Consider the following 17,559-nt stretch of genomic DNA (forward strand, 5'->3'; position numbering starts at 1 on the left):
ATATTATTTGTTTGTTTGCTAAGAAGTCTGTCATTAACATATTTAAAAAGAGATTTGATGGGATCGCCTCCTTTCTTTCCTGGTTCTATCTCTGGAGTAATGAAGAGAATGAATTACAGACCTGTTGCTTAGCCAATTACTTCACTGTGTTTACGGTGTGCTAGGACCTCTTATCTAATCACAAGAACTCTATGGGGTTGGTGTTATTATCCCCACTTAACAAACAAGGATGTGAGTGTCAGCACTTAAATCGTTTCCCCAAGATCATGACATCTGGTGAAATCAGGAGGGCCTCAAATGGCTAACTTCAAGTTCTTCTCCCCACTATGCTCCCACAGCTGATGTCCCCTAGCCAAACAACCCTCATCATCACAGGGACCAGGCACAGTTTCTGTTTTTCCCTGAGCAGCAGGTTTCAGTTCTCCACCAGTCTGAGGAATCATTGAAACAACACAATCACATCCTTCCACAGACACCAGAGGTCATCTCACCTTCTTGTCACTACAAAGCCTGTGTCCCATAGCTCCTCCTTGTTCATTCTGTTCCCAAGTGCAAACCCCGTGTGGCACTGCATGGCATGCAGTGTCCTCCTCTCCTAGGCTGAGTATATGTAACTATTAAACTGCTATCAATCACACCTGTGTAGTGTTGAGTGTCATGCGTTTGGCCATTCTTATAAGAAAATTAGGAAATGATTCCAGGAGACCCGGCATGTTTCTCCTTCGATAGAATGAGCTTCTGAAAGATTTATCTTGATTTCATGCATAGACGAAAAAAATTGGACCGCTATTTAAGTAAGCTGATTTTCTTTTTAACGTATTGATGACACTGTGTGAAACTGGCATCATTTAACCAGTAATGGAATCAACATATATGCACAGGAAAACTTGAAATAAAAAAATGAAACAAATTAATTTATAAGAACAGTCATTTGATCACATTGAAAAGTCATGTTTCATAGAATCGTATGTAAATGGACCTTCTGCATTGCACATGTTAACATACTGTCTTCAAGCAGTGTTCTTAAAAATAACTGACAACTTTTGAAATGATTGCTGATGCATCAGCAGATTCACATATTCTGATTTTCATGTTGTCAGTGAAATCCTTCAGGTCCATGATGGATCGTAAACGTTGACAAACATTTTCGACAACTTGCATGTTCATTATTAACTATCTTGAGAAATGGAAATACAGTACTTAATTTTTCATTAAATATGCTATCAAAAGAATTTATTGCAAAATAGAGTTACCAAACAATAAAATAAATAACTAAATAGTTGTAGATTTACACGATATAATAAATGATTGTTCAATGTAGCAAGAGCATTCAAACTATACAGTAAGTGCTCGAGGATTCTTCAGTCTCTATTTTCTGCACATATTTTACATAAAATTGAACCTATAATGTTCCTCTTTTCCCACTGACCTGCTGACTGGTGGCCTCGTACATTTTACAGACCACTGAAAAGCTGCCTAATAAGTTTATTGGTTGGCAGAGACTTTGAATACTTTTCCCATCATGACCAGAGACCATAAAGAGTGAGTTGTCCCTAGCTTCTTGCCTTTGAACACACTTGATTCATATTGTTAATCATTCTGCATACTGTCCTTGAAAGGGAGAAGTTGGTTACACAGCATCAGAAAAAGGTCAGGGAAAATGAGATGGGTCTCTGGTTATCTTTCATGTTTAACCATGTTTTCAAGTGAGAACTGCACACGCATCTCACACATTACCAGGTGACAATATGCAGAAGCTAGAAGTGCAAAATTGACAACTACCATTCTGGTTTATGTTACTTTTACTGTTAATAATTTTTCTTTTGAAAATGAAAAATCCGGATCAAATATAAAATTGGACAGGATGCTGGGACAAGAGGCACAAACAAGAGGTATAAACCAGGATGTTTGGTCATTCAATGTTTCTTTCCTGTTTGCTGGAGTGAAAGCCAGAAGAATTTGGACACTGTTAGTGGCTTATCTTCAAATTAATCAGGTGTTGAGGGCAATTGCACCTGCTCTTCCAGGTATATTGTCATTCCTAGGATAAATCAATACAGATTTTGGCACTTGTTATGCCATTATTAACCCAGTAATGGTTTATTTTTAATTTCATCAACAGAAGTATTTTGCCTTTGTCTAGCAAGGATAGCAGCACACTTTCACTGTCTCATCTCAGGGCTGTATCTAGAGACAAACTGATACCTCTGTACTACCATGAGGAATAATAAGATACGGTGGTTTGGGGACCATTTACTATGTGGAGACCCATAAGGCTCACAGTTTTGAAAATAGTCCATAGCAAGAGGGAATTCCACAACATCCAGGCAGCAGTGCAAACTGCCTTGCCACTTTGGCATCGCGTCACAAAAGACACAATGCTTTGTGTGTGTGGCAGATAGGGATACCTTATGAAGCTTGGGAAAACAAAACAGTAGAATGGCAATGCAGACCTCTAGATTTTAGGGTAAAATCAACCATTCTCCATTTGATAAGCAGTTCCTAGCTTGCTATTAGGCCTTGATGGAGATTGACTTGACCACAGACACCACGTGAGTATGAGACCTTAGCTGGACTCATGAATGGGGCATTTTGAATCACACGGAGAATTGCACTGTTAAGTGGAAGTGGTATATACAAGGGTGGGTCTGGAAGGAACAAGTCAATTGACAGGCAGGTGACTCAGAGTCTCACGGCACTTGCTCCTACTGCTTTGCTGCCTCAACCCCAACCCACACCTATGGACTCATGGGGAGTTTCACTTAACAGAAGAGGAAAACCCTTGGGCTGGCTTTACACTTGAGTGTTGATGGCATAGCATCAGCCATCCCCACTCTGGTATAGCACTAAAAACAGTAGTGACACAAAATGACAAACATTGTATGATTCCACTTATATTAGGTACCCAGAAGAGTCAAATTCATAGAGCCAGGAAGTAGCACAGTGGTTACCAGCGACTGGGGGATGCGGGGAATGGGATTTATTCTTTCATGGGCACGAAGTTTCAGTTAGGGATGATGAAAAAGTTCTAGAGATGGATAGTGGTGATGGCTGCACGAAAATGTGAATGTACTTAATGTCACAGAACTATACATATAAAATGGTTAAAGTAATAAATTTTATGTTACGTATATTTTACCACAATGAAAAAGAAGCAACAAAAGAAAATCCTCCCAATGGGTGGAACGTTGGTTTACATGAAAGGAAAATTGGTTTATTCATGGATCTGCATTGATTTATGGCTAATGCCTAAAAGAGTTGGTCAGAGAATTGAAAAATTCAAGGTTGGAGGACTGATAACAAGGGTGTCAGTATGGAACTCTTGAAATGAGCAGCCTGTGAATACATATGCAACCTATCCCCCTCTACAGGCATTCAGTGGAAAAGATGCTCCTAACAATCAGGTGGACACCTGGGAGAATTGGACCCATTTTCTAGCTGTCAGTTGCCTCCTTCTCCCACCACATCTGTGCTTGTGCGATGGAACCGTGTATGTAGGGGCCATGGTGACAGGGATGGAGGCCTTGCAGGAGTGCAATAACACAAACCTCTCTTCTTTTTAGATTTGATCTGATTACCACCACTGCTGAGTGTCCAATGTGCCAACAGCAGAAGCCACCATGAGTCTCCATATGGCATCATTCCCTAGCCGGCCCCTCCTGTTGGCTATGTGGGAAAAGATTGTTTACATTGGATCCCTTTGTTCATAAAGGCCACAGTTATGTGTACTCATTAGAACAGATCCTTATACTAGACATGATTTTGCCTTCCTTGCCTGTCTTGCTTCTGTTAGCACGACTATCATGGACTCAAGGAATGCCTCATCTGTTGCCCTGGAATCACTTGTTACATCATCTATAACCAAGAAAATCATTTCGTGGCAAAGGCAGTAGGGCAATGGACTCATGCCCATGAGTTTTACTATATACCCCATTACCCAGAAGCAGATGTCTTGATAGAAAGGTGAGGTCACAGGGTACTAGCTGGGGACAACACTCTGAGAGGTTTGGGCAGTCATCCAGGATACAGTATATGCCTTAAAAACAGCAGCCAATATCCGCGGTCATTTCTCTACAGGCAGAATATACTAAGAACCAAGGAGTGGAAGTGGGAGTGAGTGCCTTTCTATTACATGTAATAACCCACCTACCAAAGTTTCGCATACCATAGCCACAATATTTAGGTTGGTGAATTGGGAGGTTTGGGCGGGCGAGGCAGAAATACTTCCACCAGTAAACACACAGGCATGTGCCAGTAAATTGGAAGCTAAGATTGCTCTCCAACAGACAGAAAATAAGGCCACTCTTCTGGCTGGTGATTGATCCTGATTACCAGGAGAAAATTGGGTTGCTGCTACATAATGTGGGCTTGGATGACTATGTCTAGATCCCTGGGGATTCCCACATCCAAAAGTCAGTAGGAAACGTGGCAAACCAATAAAGATAGGTCCTTAGTAGGAATGAAAGTCTGGGTCCTTCCCACCAGTTAAAAAAACAAACAAAAAAAAACTCCTTCGGTGAAAGATGTTCAGAGAGTGGAAGAGTAACATTGCAATGATTATCAAATAAGGCCTCATGACCAGTTACGCAAGTAGGAACTGTAGCATCTATATTTTATGATAATAGTTTACTTCTCCCCTTTTCTCTTTAAGTGAAAGGGGACTTATGTGAAAATAACCACTGATGGTGGTTAATATTACAGGTTAGCTCCAAGTGAGAATTTGACTGACATATTTGAATTGATGTATTTCTAGATCATACAGAAATAGATGGGACTTTGTGTTTCCCCTGTCTTGTTTTTAATTATTTTCATCCACATGAAAGAAAAGAATAGATGGACTGCTGGCTGTCTTCCAATTGCCTCGCCAGATCCACTCTCTACCCTTCTTTGCCCGACTCTGCATCCTGGAAGGACAAAATCTAAGGACCGTGGCACCTGCGCTCCTTTGCCCTCCAGCCCATAGTGGGCATCAGGAGGAATCTGAAGGTTAGAAGGAGAGAGAGGCTGGGGTATTTCTTCCCCACTCCCTCCCTACCAGGCCCGTGGCAGCGATTTTATCTTCTACCTATGGCTACCACTCCTTTCAGGCATCCTCTTTCATGGCCACAGCCCTTGCTGGGTTTTGGTAACGCCCCACCCTCCCCTCACACCTTCAGGCCTCAAGGTGGTAACGGCTTCCTACTGTTGATAGTCCCGAGAGCTTTACCATCCTTTATTGGTTCCCTCAACTCTGCCCACATCTCTACATGTGGTCCTTTTATTAGACTCTCTTCTATTAATCCTATTTATTCCTTAGGTCAATGGCTGAATATTATTTTTGAAATATTTGTTATTAAGGTATAAATAACATTCAACAGAAGGCACAGATTTTAAGTGTATAGTTTAGTGAGGTTTGACAAATGCATGCACTCATGTGACCACCATGCTCATCAAGATACAGAACACTCGCGTCACTTCAGAAGTTCCTTTGTGTTCCCACCCCGCCAGAAGCAACCAGTGTATGGATTGTTTTCACCACAGAATAGTTTTTCCCCTTCTTGAAACTTTGTATAAAAATGGAAGCACACAGTAAGTGTAAGTCTTTTGAGTAAGGCTTTTCTCATTCAGCACAATATTTTTGAGATTCATTCACATTATTGAGTGTATCAGTTTTTCATTCCTTTTACTGTTGAATAGTATTCTCTTGTGTGACTATTACACAGTTTTTCCATTCATCTGTTGATGTCATTTGGGTTGCTTGCAGTTTTTAATTTTTGTGACTAAAGCTGCTATGGCATTTGTGTGCAAATCTGTTTGTGGACCTAAGTTTTCATTTCTTTTGGATATACACTTAGGAGTGGACTTTCTGTGTCATAGGGGAGGCATATGTTTAACTTTATATGAAACAGCCAAACCGTTTTCTCAAGCAGTTGTACCAATTAAACCTTTAGAGCATGTCATCTCTCTAAATTAGGACAGCCCAAGACAGACCTGCATAAAGACAAACTTTAAAATGTCATTAGGATTAGGTAGTAATATCCAGTTGACTATTCTAAAAACATTAGCAGGCACAGCTCCTGAAGGAACCGGTCCGGTGCTCCTGCAGGTGCCTTCTGGCTCCTCCCTTCCATTCTCAGCAATCATCAGACTTTAAAAGGTCCCCTCCAGCCCAAACATGCCAAGTCTCACTCCAGGTTACCAGTTAGCTGTTAGAAAAGAAGTAGCTAAGTAAGTTAATTTACACTTACATGTGAATGATTGTCAGGCCTCACTGCATTTAACACCCTAAGGTATTTGCATTTTTGAAACAAAGTTTTATTTCACAAAGTAATTAATCACTAATAATAGCCTTGTAGTTGACATTTGGGGTGGAATATGGAGAGGAGACATCTTCTCCATGAACGTCAAAAACTACGTGATCTGAAAAGTGACACCTGTAATATCAGATGTGGGTTCAAATCCCAGTTTTCACCTGGAAAAGAAAGTAAATAGTCTTTCAATGTCTGCATCCCAGTTCATTGTCATTGGGTCAATCATCTGTTCCTGTTAGCACCAATCACTTGTTCAATCTTCCTCAAGCATCTGTCTCATTTAAGCGTGAGCATTTTTAGGACAGACTGTAGCCTCATTCGGGGTCCAGCACGGGCGCAGGCACGCCGAGGGCACTCGATAGATATTTGTTGACCAGTACATGAAGACGGAAGGGGTCTGTAAACTGTACAGTGCCACCAGTGCCCCACTTATAACAATGCCGATCTTTATTACTCCACCTACGAAGAATGCAAATTTTCGTTCCTTCACTGATGCTGGGAGACGGGTGATCTGGAAGAAGAAATCAATTCAGGGCAGGGACGTCTGCAGAATTCATAGGGACACTTATTTAGAAAGTAGATTCCGAAAAAAATCCGAATGGCAGGCCCTCTCCAGGTCAAGGAGCCCTGCTTTGGGAGGTGTAGTAATGGTGACATCCCCACCAGCGCTCATGGTGTTCTTGGAGAAAGGTTACGGTGTACCTGGAAAAGTCGTGAAGGAAGCGATGCGCAGATGCCCCTTTTGGAGTGACTGTCAATCTAAGCTCTTAGAGAAGAGGCGTCTCGCTATTCCGTGCGTTTCATTCCTTAGAGTGAGGTTGACGAGTTACATTCTTCTTCTTTTTCATAAAAATGTTCCTCCTCTACAGGAGGACGCCAGCTGGAAAGTCAAGAGGCAGAGGGCAGAGTTAGGCATCCGTTTTCGAACGGTCCTCCCAGAGGGGCTCGCCCTTTTAGACCGCCTCACCCTCGCGCCGAGGGTCCCCAGCCAGTCGGGGGTTCCCTGCAGCCGGCGCTCCGTTCTCCCCGCCTCCCTGCTCCCTCGCCCTCCGCCCGGGCGGCGCCCCGGGGGCTCGCGGTCCGGCGCAGCCTCTTTTGGCACCGAGGCCTCCAGGTGTCCAGCACCAAGGCGGAGCCGGGCTGCAGCCGCCTCCCCGGCGCCAAGGACCAGACCCCGGGGAGTTCGGGGCCCCAGCGCCGCGGCTCCGGCGTCCCCAGCTCCCCGAGGCCCTCCGCGCTCCTCCCTCCCGACGCGCCGGGCGCGAAGCCTGCGGCGCGCGAGCCGAGCGCAGCGCGCAGAGCCGAGCGGCGCACGCTGGGCAGTGGCCCGGGCCGCCCGGATCGCAGCCAGAGCTGCCTCGAGCCCGCCGGCCTGCGGGCGCCCGCACCATGGCAGCCGAGGGACCTGGCCTCCGCGCCCGGCTCTGGGCGGCGACGCTGCTCCTGCTCGCTCTGCCGCGCCTCTCTGTGCGGGCGGATGGTGAGTGTCCGCGGAGCGCTCGGGAGGCGGGGGACCGGGGGGCGCGTGGGGTCCGGGTCCGGAAAGCGGAGCCCGCTGGGGTGACCCCGCGGACGAGCCCGCAAAACGGCAGTGCTGGCAGGGAACCAGGGGAGAGGCCGTCCTGCGACCCTGCGTCCCTCTCCCGGCCCAGCGAGTCTCCGCGCGCCGGAACGCCCCGTTGGGCCCCTGAACCATCCCTTCACGCCGGGCGCGCGCTGGAGAAAGCCCGAGCGTCGGTCCTGCAGCCCTGCCGCTAGCCTTCCCGAGATCCCCATGAAAGTTCTTTGAAATGAAATCACGTCTAGGGTGGCCTAGAACCTCCTCTGCGGAGATATAATTTTCCACGTCTATTAAATGTACTCCTGTCGGTAAGGCCGTTGATTAGAACACTCCCTCAGCATTTTGGCTTGATCCAGGAAGACCTGAAAGATAAGTGGGAATCAACTAGACAAAGGGGAGAGGAGAGTGTCCTGGGTAGAGGGGAAATAGCACGTGCAAAGGTCCTGTGAGCGGCAGGGAAAATGGGATAAATGATAGACACTGTAGCTGGAGCTGAGAATGCAAGGTGAGGATGTCCCACGACATGAGGCTAGAGAAATAGATAGGGACCAGATTATTGCTGAGAATAATCTGACAATCGATCCTTGCCTCTTTTTTTTTGTTCGTTTTTTGAACCTGAATTCAGCTTTCAATAATTCCCTGAAATTAGCCTGATTGGAGCCTTATATCAATTCAATTTATAAAGGTAATTCAGCTGAGTTTTGATTTTGGAACAAAACTCAGTTGACTTGGTGCAGGAGAATCTGAAAGAAAAGAAGCCAGCAGTTCTTACATCCATGAGGGGTTCCTAGTAACTACAAGTTTGGGACAAATTAGATCGATGAAGCAGAAGGACCGTTGCCTGATTCAGGATGCTTTGTATATTTTAAAATGTCACTGCTATTTAGCAAACAAAATTGGGTGAAACGAAAAGGCTGGACAAAAGAAGCATGGTGGTTAGGGAAAGGGGAAAACAAGGAAAAAACCTCCAGATGTTATCTTAGAGTTTTTGGTGCTCTTTATCCTATGTACCACCTTGAAGAACTCTTTGCTCCTAATTAAGACTGAATGTCTTATTTCTTTGTATCCTCAGAGAGAGTGTTAGAGGAGAAAACATTTTTAACTTTCAAGGCTCCTTACTGACCACTGTTAATTTTTTAATTGAGATATAATTCATGTAAAATTTACCTTTTTAAAATGTGCAGTTTGGTGGGTTTTAGTATATTCATTATGTTGTGCAGTCATCACCACTATCTAATTCCTGGACATTTCCATCACCCAAAAATGAGTCCCATACCTGTGAGCAGTCAATCCACTGTTAATTCTTTACTGTATGATTTGTTTTTTTTTTTTTTTTTTTGCCTAACATCAAGTCATGAAAATTAAGCTGATTTTAAAGAATGCAAGTAGAATAAATTGGAGCTAGTATTAACTTTTGAACAATGTATACTATTGTACCAATTTTAATTCCTTTTAAAGAAATATCTCTGCAATCCATGAGGCTTTAGAGTTTCACCCCATTATACCTGCTTAAGTGGAATGCCAGATGGATATGGATCAATATTTTGTGCCTGTCTGGCTTGATGTCAGTCATAGAAAATTGAAGGCAGAAATATCATTGGAAAAGGAGAAAGTAACGACAGCACCAGGCATATTTTCTTGTTACCGCTTGCCACAAATGTCTCTGTGTCTCCCTCCTTTCTTTTCTTCTCTCCACTTCCTCAATGGAGAATTATAGGTACACTTGTTTTCAAGAAACTCTGTTTGCTGCGCTCCAACTTTTATAATAGAGCCATTGAAGAATTATAACCTATATTAGGAAAGGATTCTTTTCTTTACTAAATATATGCTTAACTACCACCACTTTCCACATTTAGTTATTTGTGTGCTACAGTGATGGAAGGGGTAGAGAAATGTTTGGCTAAACTGTGATGCGTTACAGACATTTGAAGAGAGAGAATTGAAACTATTTTTAAAAAACAAGTCAATGAGAAAAATTTCAATGAAAAACATTTAGTTTACATTCGACTAATTAGATGTGCATCTCATCCGTAAGGGAGACCTGCTACTGTACTTTTAAAATACTTTTGAAATTGAAAATCTTCACATTAACTGAATGCAAATTAAGTGTGTTTGATTACAGTAGTTTGATTAAAGTTTGTATGGGTAACAGGAAAAGATTCATTAAATCAACAGATAATTTATTATCTACTGTATGCTAGGTACTGTCCTTGCTGTTGAGGATAGAATGGTGGGGAGAAAGAGGTCCTTGCTATCAGGGAACTTTAAAGTCTAATGGAAGAGAAAGTCACTAAGCAAATCATTGCATGAATGAAATGTGAAATTGCAATTTTGGTAAGTGATCAGATTAAAGGATAGAAGGTTCAATGAGAGTATATAATAGGAGATTTTGACTTGGTATAGGAGTCTCTGAAAGATGAGTAAGAATTAACTTGGCAAAGAGAGGGAAAGAAGAGTATCTGGGTAGAGAATAGCGTATGCAAAGAAACTGTGGGTGGCAGGGAAAACGGAACGTGTGATAAGAGACAGAATGGCTGGGGCCAAGAGTACAGATGGAAGTGGCTCAAAATGCTGCTAGGGAAATTGGTAAGAGTGTGATGGTGTAGGGCCTCATAGGCCAAATTTAGTTTAGTTGTTTTTTTCTTCTAAAGATTAGCACCTGAGCTAACCACTGTTGCCAATCTTTTTTTTTTTTTTCCTGCCTTATCTCCCCCAAATCTCCCCGCTACATAGTTGTATATCTTAGTTGTGGCATGTGGGACGCCGCCTCAACGTGGCCTGATGAGTGGTGCCATGTTCGTGCCCAGGATCCAAACCGGCAAAACCCTGGGCTGCCGCAGCAGAGCGCGCGAACTTAACCACTCGGCCACGGGGCCGGCCCCCCCTAAATTTAGTTTTAATCCAAAAAAGGAAAAGAAGCCATTGAATGGTTTCCAGTAGTAGAGTGACTGATCAGATCTGCATTTTGAAAACAATACCCTGATTGTGATGTAGGGAGAATGGATGGGACCAGGGCAAGACTGGATATAGAGAGACCATATAGGATGCTATTTCACTTGTCCAGGTGACAGAGGATGAGAGTGGAGAGGTGGATGGGATGGATGGAAAGGGTCTGGACTAAAGAGAAAAATGTGAGTCATCTGCGTAAGGATGGTCTTTGAAACCACGTATGTGGATGGAATCCTGGGGAAAGGTTTTATCGTGAGAAGAGATGACCTAGAACTGAGACTGGAGTGAGGGAAACAGATTTAGGATTACTGAGTCTATGTTCATGAAATATATTGGCCTATAATTTTCATTTCTTGCAATAGTCTTGTCAGATTTTGGCATCAGGGTTATGATATTCCTAAAATGAACTGGAAGTTGTTCCATCTTCTGTTCTCTGAAAGGGTTTCTGTGAGGTGAGGGTTTTTTTAAATGTTTGGTAGCAAGGTCATATGTGTTTGGACTTTTTCTTATTGGGAAATTTTAAATGATGAATTTAATTTCTGTAGTAGTAAAGGAATAGTCAGATTTTCTTATTCATTTTGTGTCAGTTTTGCTGTTTGTTTTTTTAAAGAAATTTGTCCATTTCATCTAAATTGTCAAGTGTATTTACATATATAACATAATAATCTCATTATTTTTTCAGTGTCCATGAGATCTGTGGTGATATGCTCTTTCATTGATATTGGTAATTGGTATTTTCTTTCTTTTTGTCTTGATCAATCTTGCCAGGTGTTTATCAATATTATCATTCTTTAGAAAAAAGCAGCTTTTGGCTTTATTTTCTTTGTTATGCCTCTGCTTTCCATTTCATTGGTTTCTCTTCTGTCTTTATTATTTCCTTCTTTCTACTTCTCTAGAGGCTTTAATTTTATGTTCTTTTTTCTCTGTTTTTGAGATAGAAACTTAGATCCTTGATATTCAACCATGCTTCTTTTGTAATATGAACATTTGAGGTTATAAATTTCCCTTAAATGCTACTTTAGTTTCTCCACAAGTTTCTGTCACTTAAGTAAAAAAGTTTTATTTCAGTTGTGGTTTCTTCTTTGAGCCCGAAATATATTTGGTAATTTCCATGCACTAGAGGATTTTTCTAATTATTCCTTTGCTATTGAGAGGCAGTATAAACACAGGGGTCAGGATCACTGACTCAGAGCCAAACTGCCTGGTTTGGTATTCCAGCTGTGTGATCTTGGGCAAATCATTCATAGTAAACCTTAACTATAGAATGGAGATAATAATAACATGTGCATCATAGACCTGTTATAAAGATGAATTTAATGGATATTTGTGAAGCAAGTTGAATAAGACCTGGCCTGTAGTAAACACTATATAAGTGATAAATAAAACAAGTGATTTTAGTTTGTTTGTGTTGTGGTTTTAAAAACGTGCTTTGTATGATTTGGGTTTTTTGAAATTGTTTTAGATTCGTCTTGTAGCTCAGTATTTGATCAGTTTTACAGGTGTCCTGTGTGTGCCTAGAATGAATGTGTATTCTGTAGTTTGCAGGACTGTGTGTTGGTCCTTAGGTCAGTGTGTTGATTTTGTTGCTTTTAAATCTTCTATATCTTTTCCTTTTCTTTTTCTGTTTTCTCAGTTACTGAAGGAGATAGTGGTTAAGATTTTCACAAGCATCGTGGGTTTTTCTGTTTCTCCTTGTAGTTTTATTAATATTGCTTTTTTGTAGCCTAGAGTTGGTATTTATTTAATAGTGTTTGAAATTCTTATGTATTACTGATTAAATAAATCTCGTTATAAGAGATCCTGCTCTTCTCTAGCAATGTCTTTTTTTAATAACAGTTTTATTGAAATATAATTCCTATGGCATACAATTCACCCATTTAAACTGTGTGATTCAGTGGTTTTAGTATCCTCACAGACTTATGAATCACCACACACAATTTTGGAACACTTTCATTACCCCAAAATAAACTCTGTACCCATTAGCATTCACTCCCATTTCTCCCCAACCCCTCAAGCCCCAGGCTACCACTACTTTCTGTCTTTATGAATTTGCCTATTCTGGACATTTCGTGTAAATGGAATCATATAATGTGTGGACTTTTCTGACTGGCTTCTTTCACTTAGCATAATGTTTTCAAGGTTCTATCATCTGTTGCATGTGTCAGTACTTCATTTCGTTTTGTTGCTGAATAATATTTCATTGTGTGGATATATCATAATTTCTTGATCCATTTATCAGTTGATGGTCATTCGGTTGATTCTACTTTTTGGCTATTATAAATAATGCTGCTATAAATATTTATATACAAGTTTTCATATAAACGTGTGTTTTCAAGTATGTTGGGTATTCACCTAGGAGTGTGATTGCTGTATCATATGGTAACTCTATGTTTAACCTTTTGAGAAACTGCCAGGTAGTTTTCCAAAGCAGCTGCACCATTTTACGTTTCCTCCAGCAGTGTCTGAGGGTTCCATTTTCTTCACATCCTTTCTATCACTTATTACGTGTCTTTTTGATTATAGCTATCCTAGTGGGTATGAAGTAGTATCTCGTGATTTCGATGTGCATTTCTGTGATGGCTAATGATGTTGAGCATCTTTTCAAGTGCATATTGGCCCTTTGTGTATCTTCTTGAAGAAATGTCTATTCAGATTCTTTGCCCATTTTTTTAACCATTTTCACCATCTTTAAGTGTACAGTCCTGTGGCATTAAGTACTTTGACATTGTTGTGAAAACATCACCACTGTCTGTTTCCAGAACGTATTCATCTTCACAAATGAAATTCTGTACCCGTTAAACAATAACTCTCTATTCCCTCTGCCCCCCAGCCCCTGGAAACCACCATTCTATTTTCTGTCTCTATGAATTTGACTATTCTAGGAACCTTTATATAAGTGAAATCATACATTATTTGTCCTTTTGTGACTGACTTATTTCACTTAACATAGTCTTCAAGTTTATCCATGTTGTAGCATGTGTCAAAATTTCCTTTCTTTTTAAGGCTAATTAATATTCCATTATATGTGTATACCACAGTTGGTTTGTTTATTCGTCTGTCAGTGGATGCTTCAGTTGCTTCCTCTTATGGCTGTTGTGAATAATGCTGCTGTGAACATGTACAAATACCATTTTAGTCTCTGCTTTTACTTCTTTAGGTATATACCCAGAAGTGGAATTGCTGGATCATACGGTAGTCCTGTGTTTAATTTTTTGAGGAATCACCATATGTTTTCCACAGCAGCTACCCTATTTTACAGTTGTATCCGCAATGTACAAGAGTTCCAGTTTCTCCACCTCTTTGCCAACACTTGTTATTCTCTGTTTTTTTAAAAATAAGAGTCATCCTAATGGGTATGAAATGGTGTTTCATTGTGATTTTGATTTGTATTTCCCTAATGATTAGTGGTATTGAGCATCTTTTTATGTCCTATTGGCCATTTGTGTATCTTCTTTGGAGAAATGTCTATTCAAGTCCTTTGCCCATTTTTTAATCAGATCATTTGGATTTTTTGGTTGTTGTTGAGTTGTAGGAGTTCTTTCTTTATTCTATTTGTGAATTTCTTATCAGCTATATATTTGAAAATTTTTCTCCCATTCTGTGGGTTGTCTTTTCACTTTATTAATTTTGTCCTTTGAAGCAAAAAGTTTTAAGTTTTGATGAAGTCCAGTTTATGTTTTCTCTTTGGTTGCTTGTACTTTTGGTGTTATATCTAAGAAACTATTGCATGATCCAAGGTCAAAAAGATTTCCTCCCATATTTTCTTCTAAGGGTTATAGTTGTAGCTCTTACGTTTACGTCTTTGATTCACTTTGAGTTTATTTTTGTATATAATGTGAGGCAGGAGTCCGACTTCATTCTTGTACACGTGGCTGTCCAGTTGTTTCAGCAATGTTTATTGAAAAGACTCTTCTTTCTCCCATTGAATGGTCTTGACACCCTTGTCAAAAATCAATTGACTGTAAATGTGAAGGATTATTTCTGGACTATCAGTTCCATTTGTCTGTATGTATGTTCTTATGCCAGTACCACATTGTCTTGATTACTGTAGCTTTGTAGTAAGTTTTGAAATAGGGAAGCATGAGACCTGCAACTTGTTTTGGCCATGCTGAGGCCCTGGAATTTCCATACAAATTTTAAGATCAACAAAAGCCGCTGGGATTTTGATGGAAATTGTGTTGAATCTGTAGATCTATTTGGGGAGTATTGCCATCTCAACAATATTAAGTCTTCTGGTCCATAAATATGGAATGTCTTTCTATTTATTTAGGTCTTTTTTAATTTCTTTCAATAATTTTTTATAGTTTTCAGAGTATACATTTTACATTTCTTTTGTTAAATTTAAGTATTTTATTCTTTTGGTGCTATTACAATGGAATTTTACTTTTCATGTTTAGTTTGTCCATTGCTACTGTAGAGAAATGCATATGATTTTTGTGTATTGATCTTATATATTGCAACCTTGCTGAGCTAATTTTAATAGTTTTTCATGGACTCCTTAGGATCTTCTACATGCAAAATCATATCATTTGCAGATATAGTTTTACTTTTTCTTTGCAATCTGGCTGCCTTTTATTTCATTTTATTGCCTGATTGCCCTGGCTCGTACTGCCAGTATAGTGTTAAATGGAAGTGGCAAGAGCAGATGTCCTCATTGATGGGGATCTTAGGGGAAAGCATGCAGTATTTCACCATTAAGTATGGTGTTAGCTATGGGATTTTTGTAGATGATCATCGTCAGGTTGAAGAAGTCCCTCTTCCTTCCTGGTTGGTTAAATGTTTTTATCATGAAAGTGTGTTGAATTTGTCAAGTGCTTTTTCTGCATCTGTTGAGATGATCATGTAGTTTTTGTCTTTTATTCTGTTGATATGGTATATTGCATTAATTGATTTTTGGATCTTAAACCAATCTTATGTTCCTAGGATAAGTCCCACTTGGTTGTGGTGTATAATTCTTTTTTTATGCTGCTGGATTTCTTTTGCTAGTATTTGTGGAGGATTTTTGTGTCTGTACTCAGATAATGACACAAAGCGATATCAGCCTGTAGTTCTCTTGTGATGTCTTTTGTCTGGTTCTGGTATTAGGGCAACGATGGCCTCAGAGAATGAGCTGGGAGGTGTTGTTCCCTCCTGTTCTGTTTTTTGGATGAGTTTGTAGAGAATTGGTATTAATTCTTTAGATGTTTGGTGGAATTCACCAGGAAGCCATCTGAGTCTGTGCTTCTCTTTGTGGGTAGTTTTTAAATTACTAATTGATTCTCTTTGCTTGTTAAAGATCTGTTCAGATTTTCTATTTCTCCTTGAGTCAATTTCAGTAGTTTATGTCTCTCTAGGAATTTTTCCATGTCATCTAAGTTATCTAATTTGTTGGCATATAGTTGTTTATAGTAGTGCTTTATCATCTTTTTCATTTCTGTAAGTTTGGAGTAATGTCTACTCTGTCATTCCTGATTTTAGTAATTCTAGCCTTCTCTCTCTTTTTTTTTTTTGAGGAAGATTAGCCCAGAGCTAACTACTGCCAGTCCTCCTCTTTTTTGCTGAGGAAGCCTGGGCCTGAGCTAACATCGTGCCCATCTTCCTCTACTTTATATGTGGGACGCCTGCCATAGCATGGCTTGCCAAGTGGTGCCATGTCCGCACCCGGGATCTGAACCAGCAAACCCTGGGCCGCCGAGAAGCGAAACGTGCGAACTTAACTGCTGTGCCACCGGGCCGGCCCCCTCTCTTTTTTTTCTTCGGTAATTTTAACTAAATTCAATTTTCTTGCTCTTCAAATAACCAATTTTTGGTTTTATTGATTTTCTTTATTGTTTTTCCTTTTCTGTTTCATTAGTTTCTACTCTGATCTTTATTATTTCCTTCTTTCTGCTTGCTTTGTGTTTGATTTGCTCTTTTCCAGTATTTTAAGGTAGAAGGGTAAGTTTTTTATTTGAGAGTTTTTTCTTATTTTAACATAGGCATTTACAGCTATAAATTTCCCTCTAAGCAGTGAATTAATTGGATCCCATAAGTTTTGTATGTTTGTTTTCATTCGTCTCAAAGTATTTTCTAGTTTCACTTATGATTTCTCCTTTGACTTATCAGTTATTTAGGAGTGTGTTGTTTCAACTCCACATATGTATGAATTTCCAAACTTATTTCTGTTATTAATTTTTAGTTCCACTGCATTATAATTAGAGAACATACTTTGTACAATTTTAATCCTTTAAAATTTGTTGAGGCTTATTTTATGGCCTAGCATATGGTCTATCCTAGAGAATGTTCCATGTACACTTGAGAGAAACGTGTATTCTGCTGTTGTTGGGTGCCATTTTATATAATCAGTGTTCATTTATATTTAATCGTGTATTGATTTTTTTCCCCTTTTCCATTCCATCTTACCTCTCAGATAATTTTCTTTCTGCCTGAAATACTTCTTTTAGTATTTCCTATAATTGAGATCTGCTGTTGGCAAACTGTCTTGGTTTTGGCTTGTCTGAAAAAATGTTTGTTTCACCTTTGTTCTTGCAACGTGTTTTCAGTGAGTATAGAATTCTAAATTTGCAGTCATTTTCTGCTCATAACTGTATTCTTGCCTCCATTGCCGCTGTTTGAGAAGTTGGCTGTCAGTCTGACTGCTGCTGCTTTCAAAGTGTTCTGTCCCTTTTCTCTGTCTGCTTTGACAATGTTCTCTTTGTCTTTACTGTTCAGCAGCATCACTAGTATATGGCTCCTTAGAGATTTTTTTCCCACCTCAGCATTTGTTGTTGGACATATTCA

The 17,559-nt window shown here is 40.2% G+C and overlaps 1 protein-coding gene across 1 annotated transcript in view; it reads left to right on the forward strand.

The window, feature by feature from the left end:
* Nucleotides 1-7,653: 7,653 nt before the first annotated feature.
* Nucleotides 7,654-17,559, forward strand: part of SUSD5 (sushi domain containing 5) — a 63,546-nt gene continuing 53,640 nt past the window's right edge. Inside the window, exon 1 of the mRNA XM_046673037.1 lies at nucleotides 7,654-7,770. Within this exon, the coding sequence (XP_046528993.1) occupies nucleotides 7,680-7,770 (91 nt within the window). The 5' untranslated portion in view covers nucleotides 7,654-7,679. The remainder of the gene's footprint in view (nucleotides 7,771-17,559) is intronic.

The sequence above is a fragment of the Equus quagga genome, chromosome 1 (genome assembly GCF_021613505.1).
Source record: "Equus quagga isolate Etosha38 chromosome 1, UCLA_HA_Equagga_1.0, whole genome shotgun sequence".
Classification (NCBI taxonomy): domain Eukaryota; kingdom Metazoa; phylum Chordata; class Mammalia; order Perissodactyla; family Equidae; genus Equus; species Equus quagga.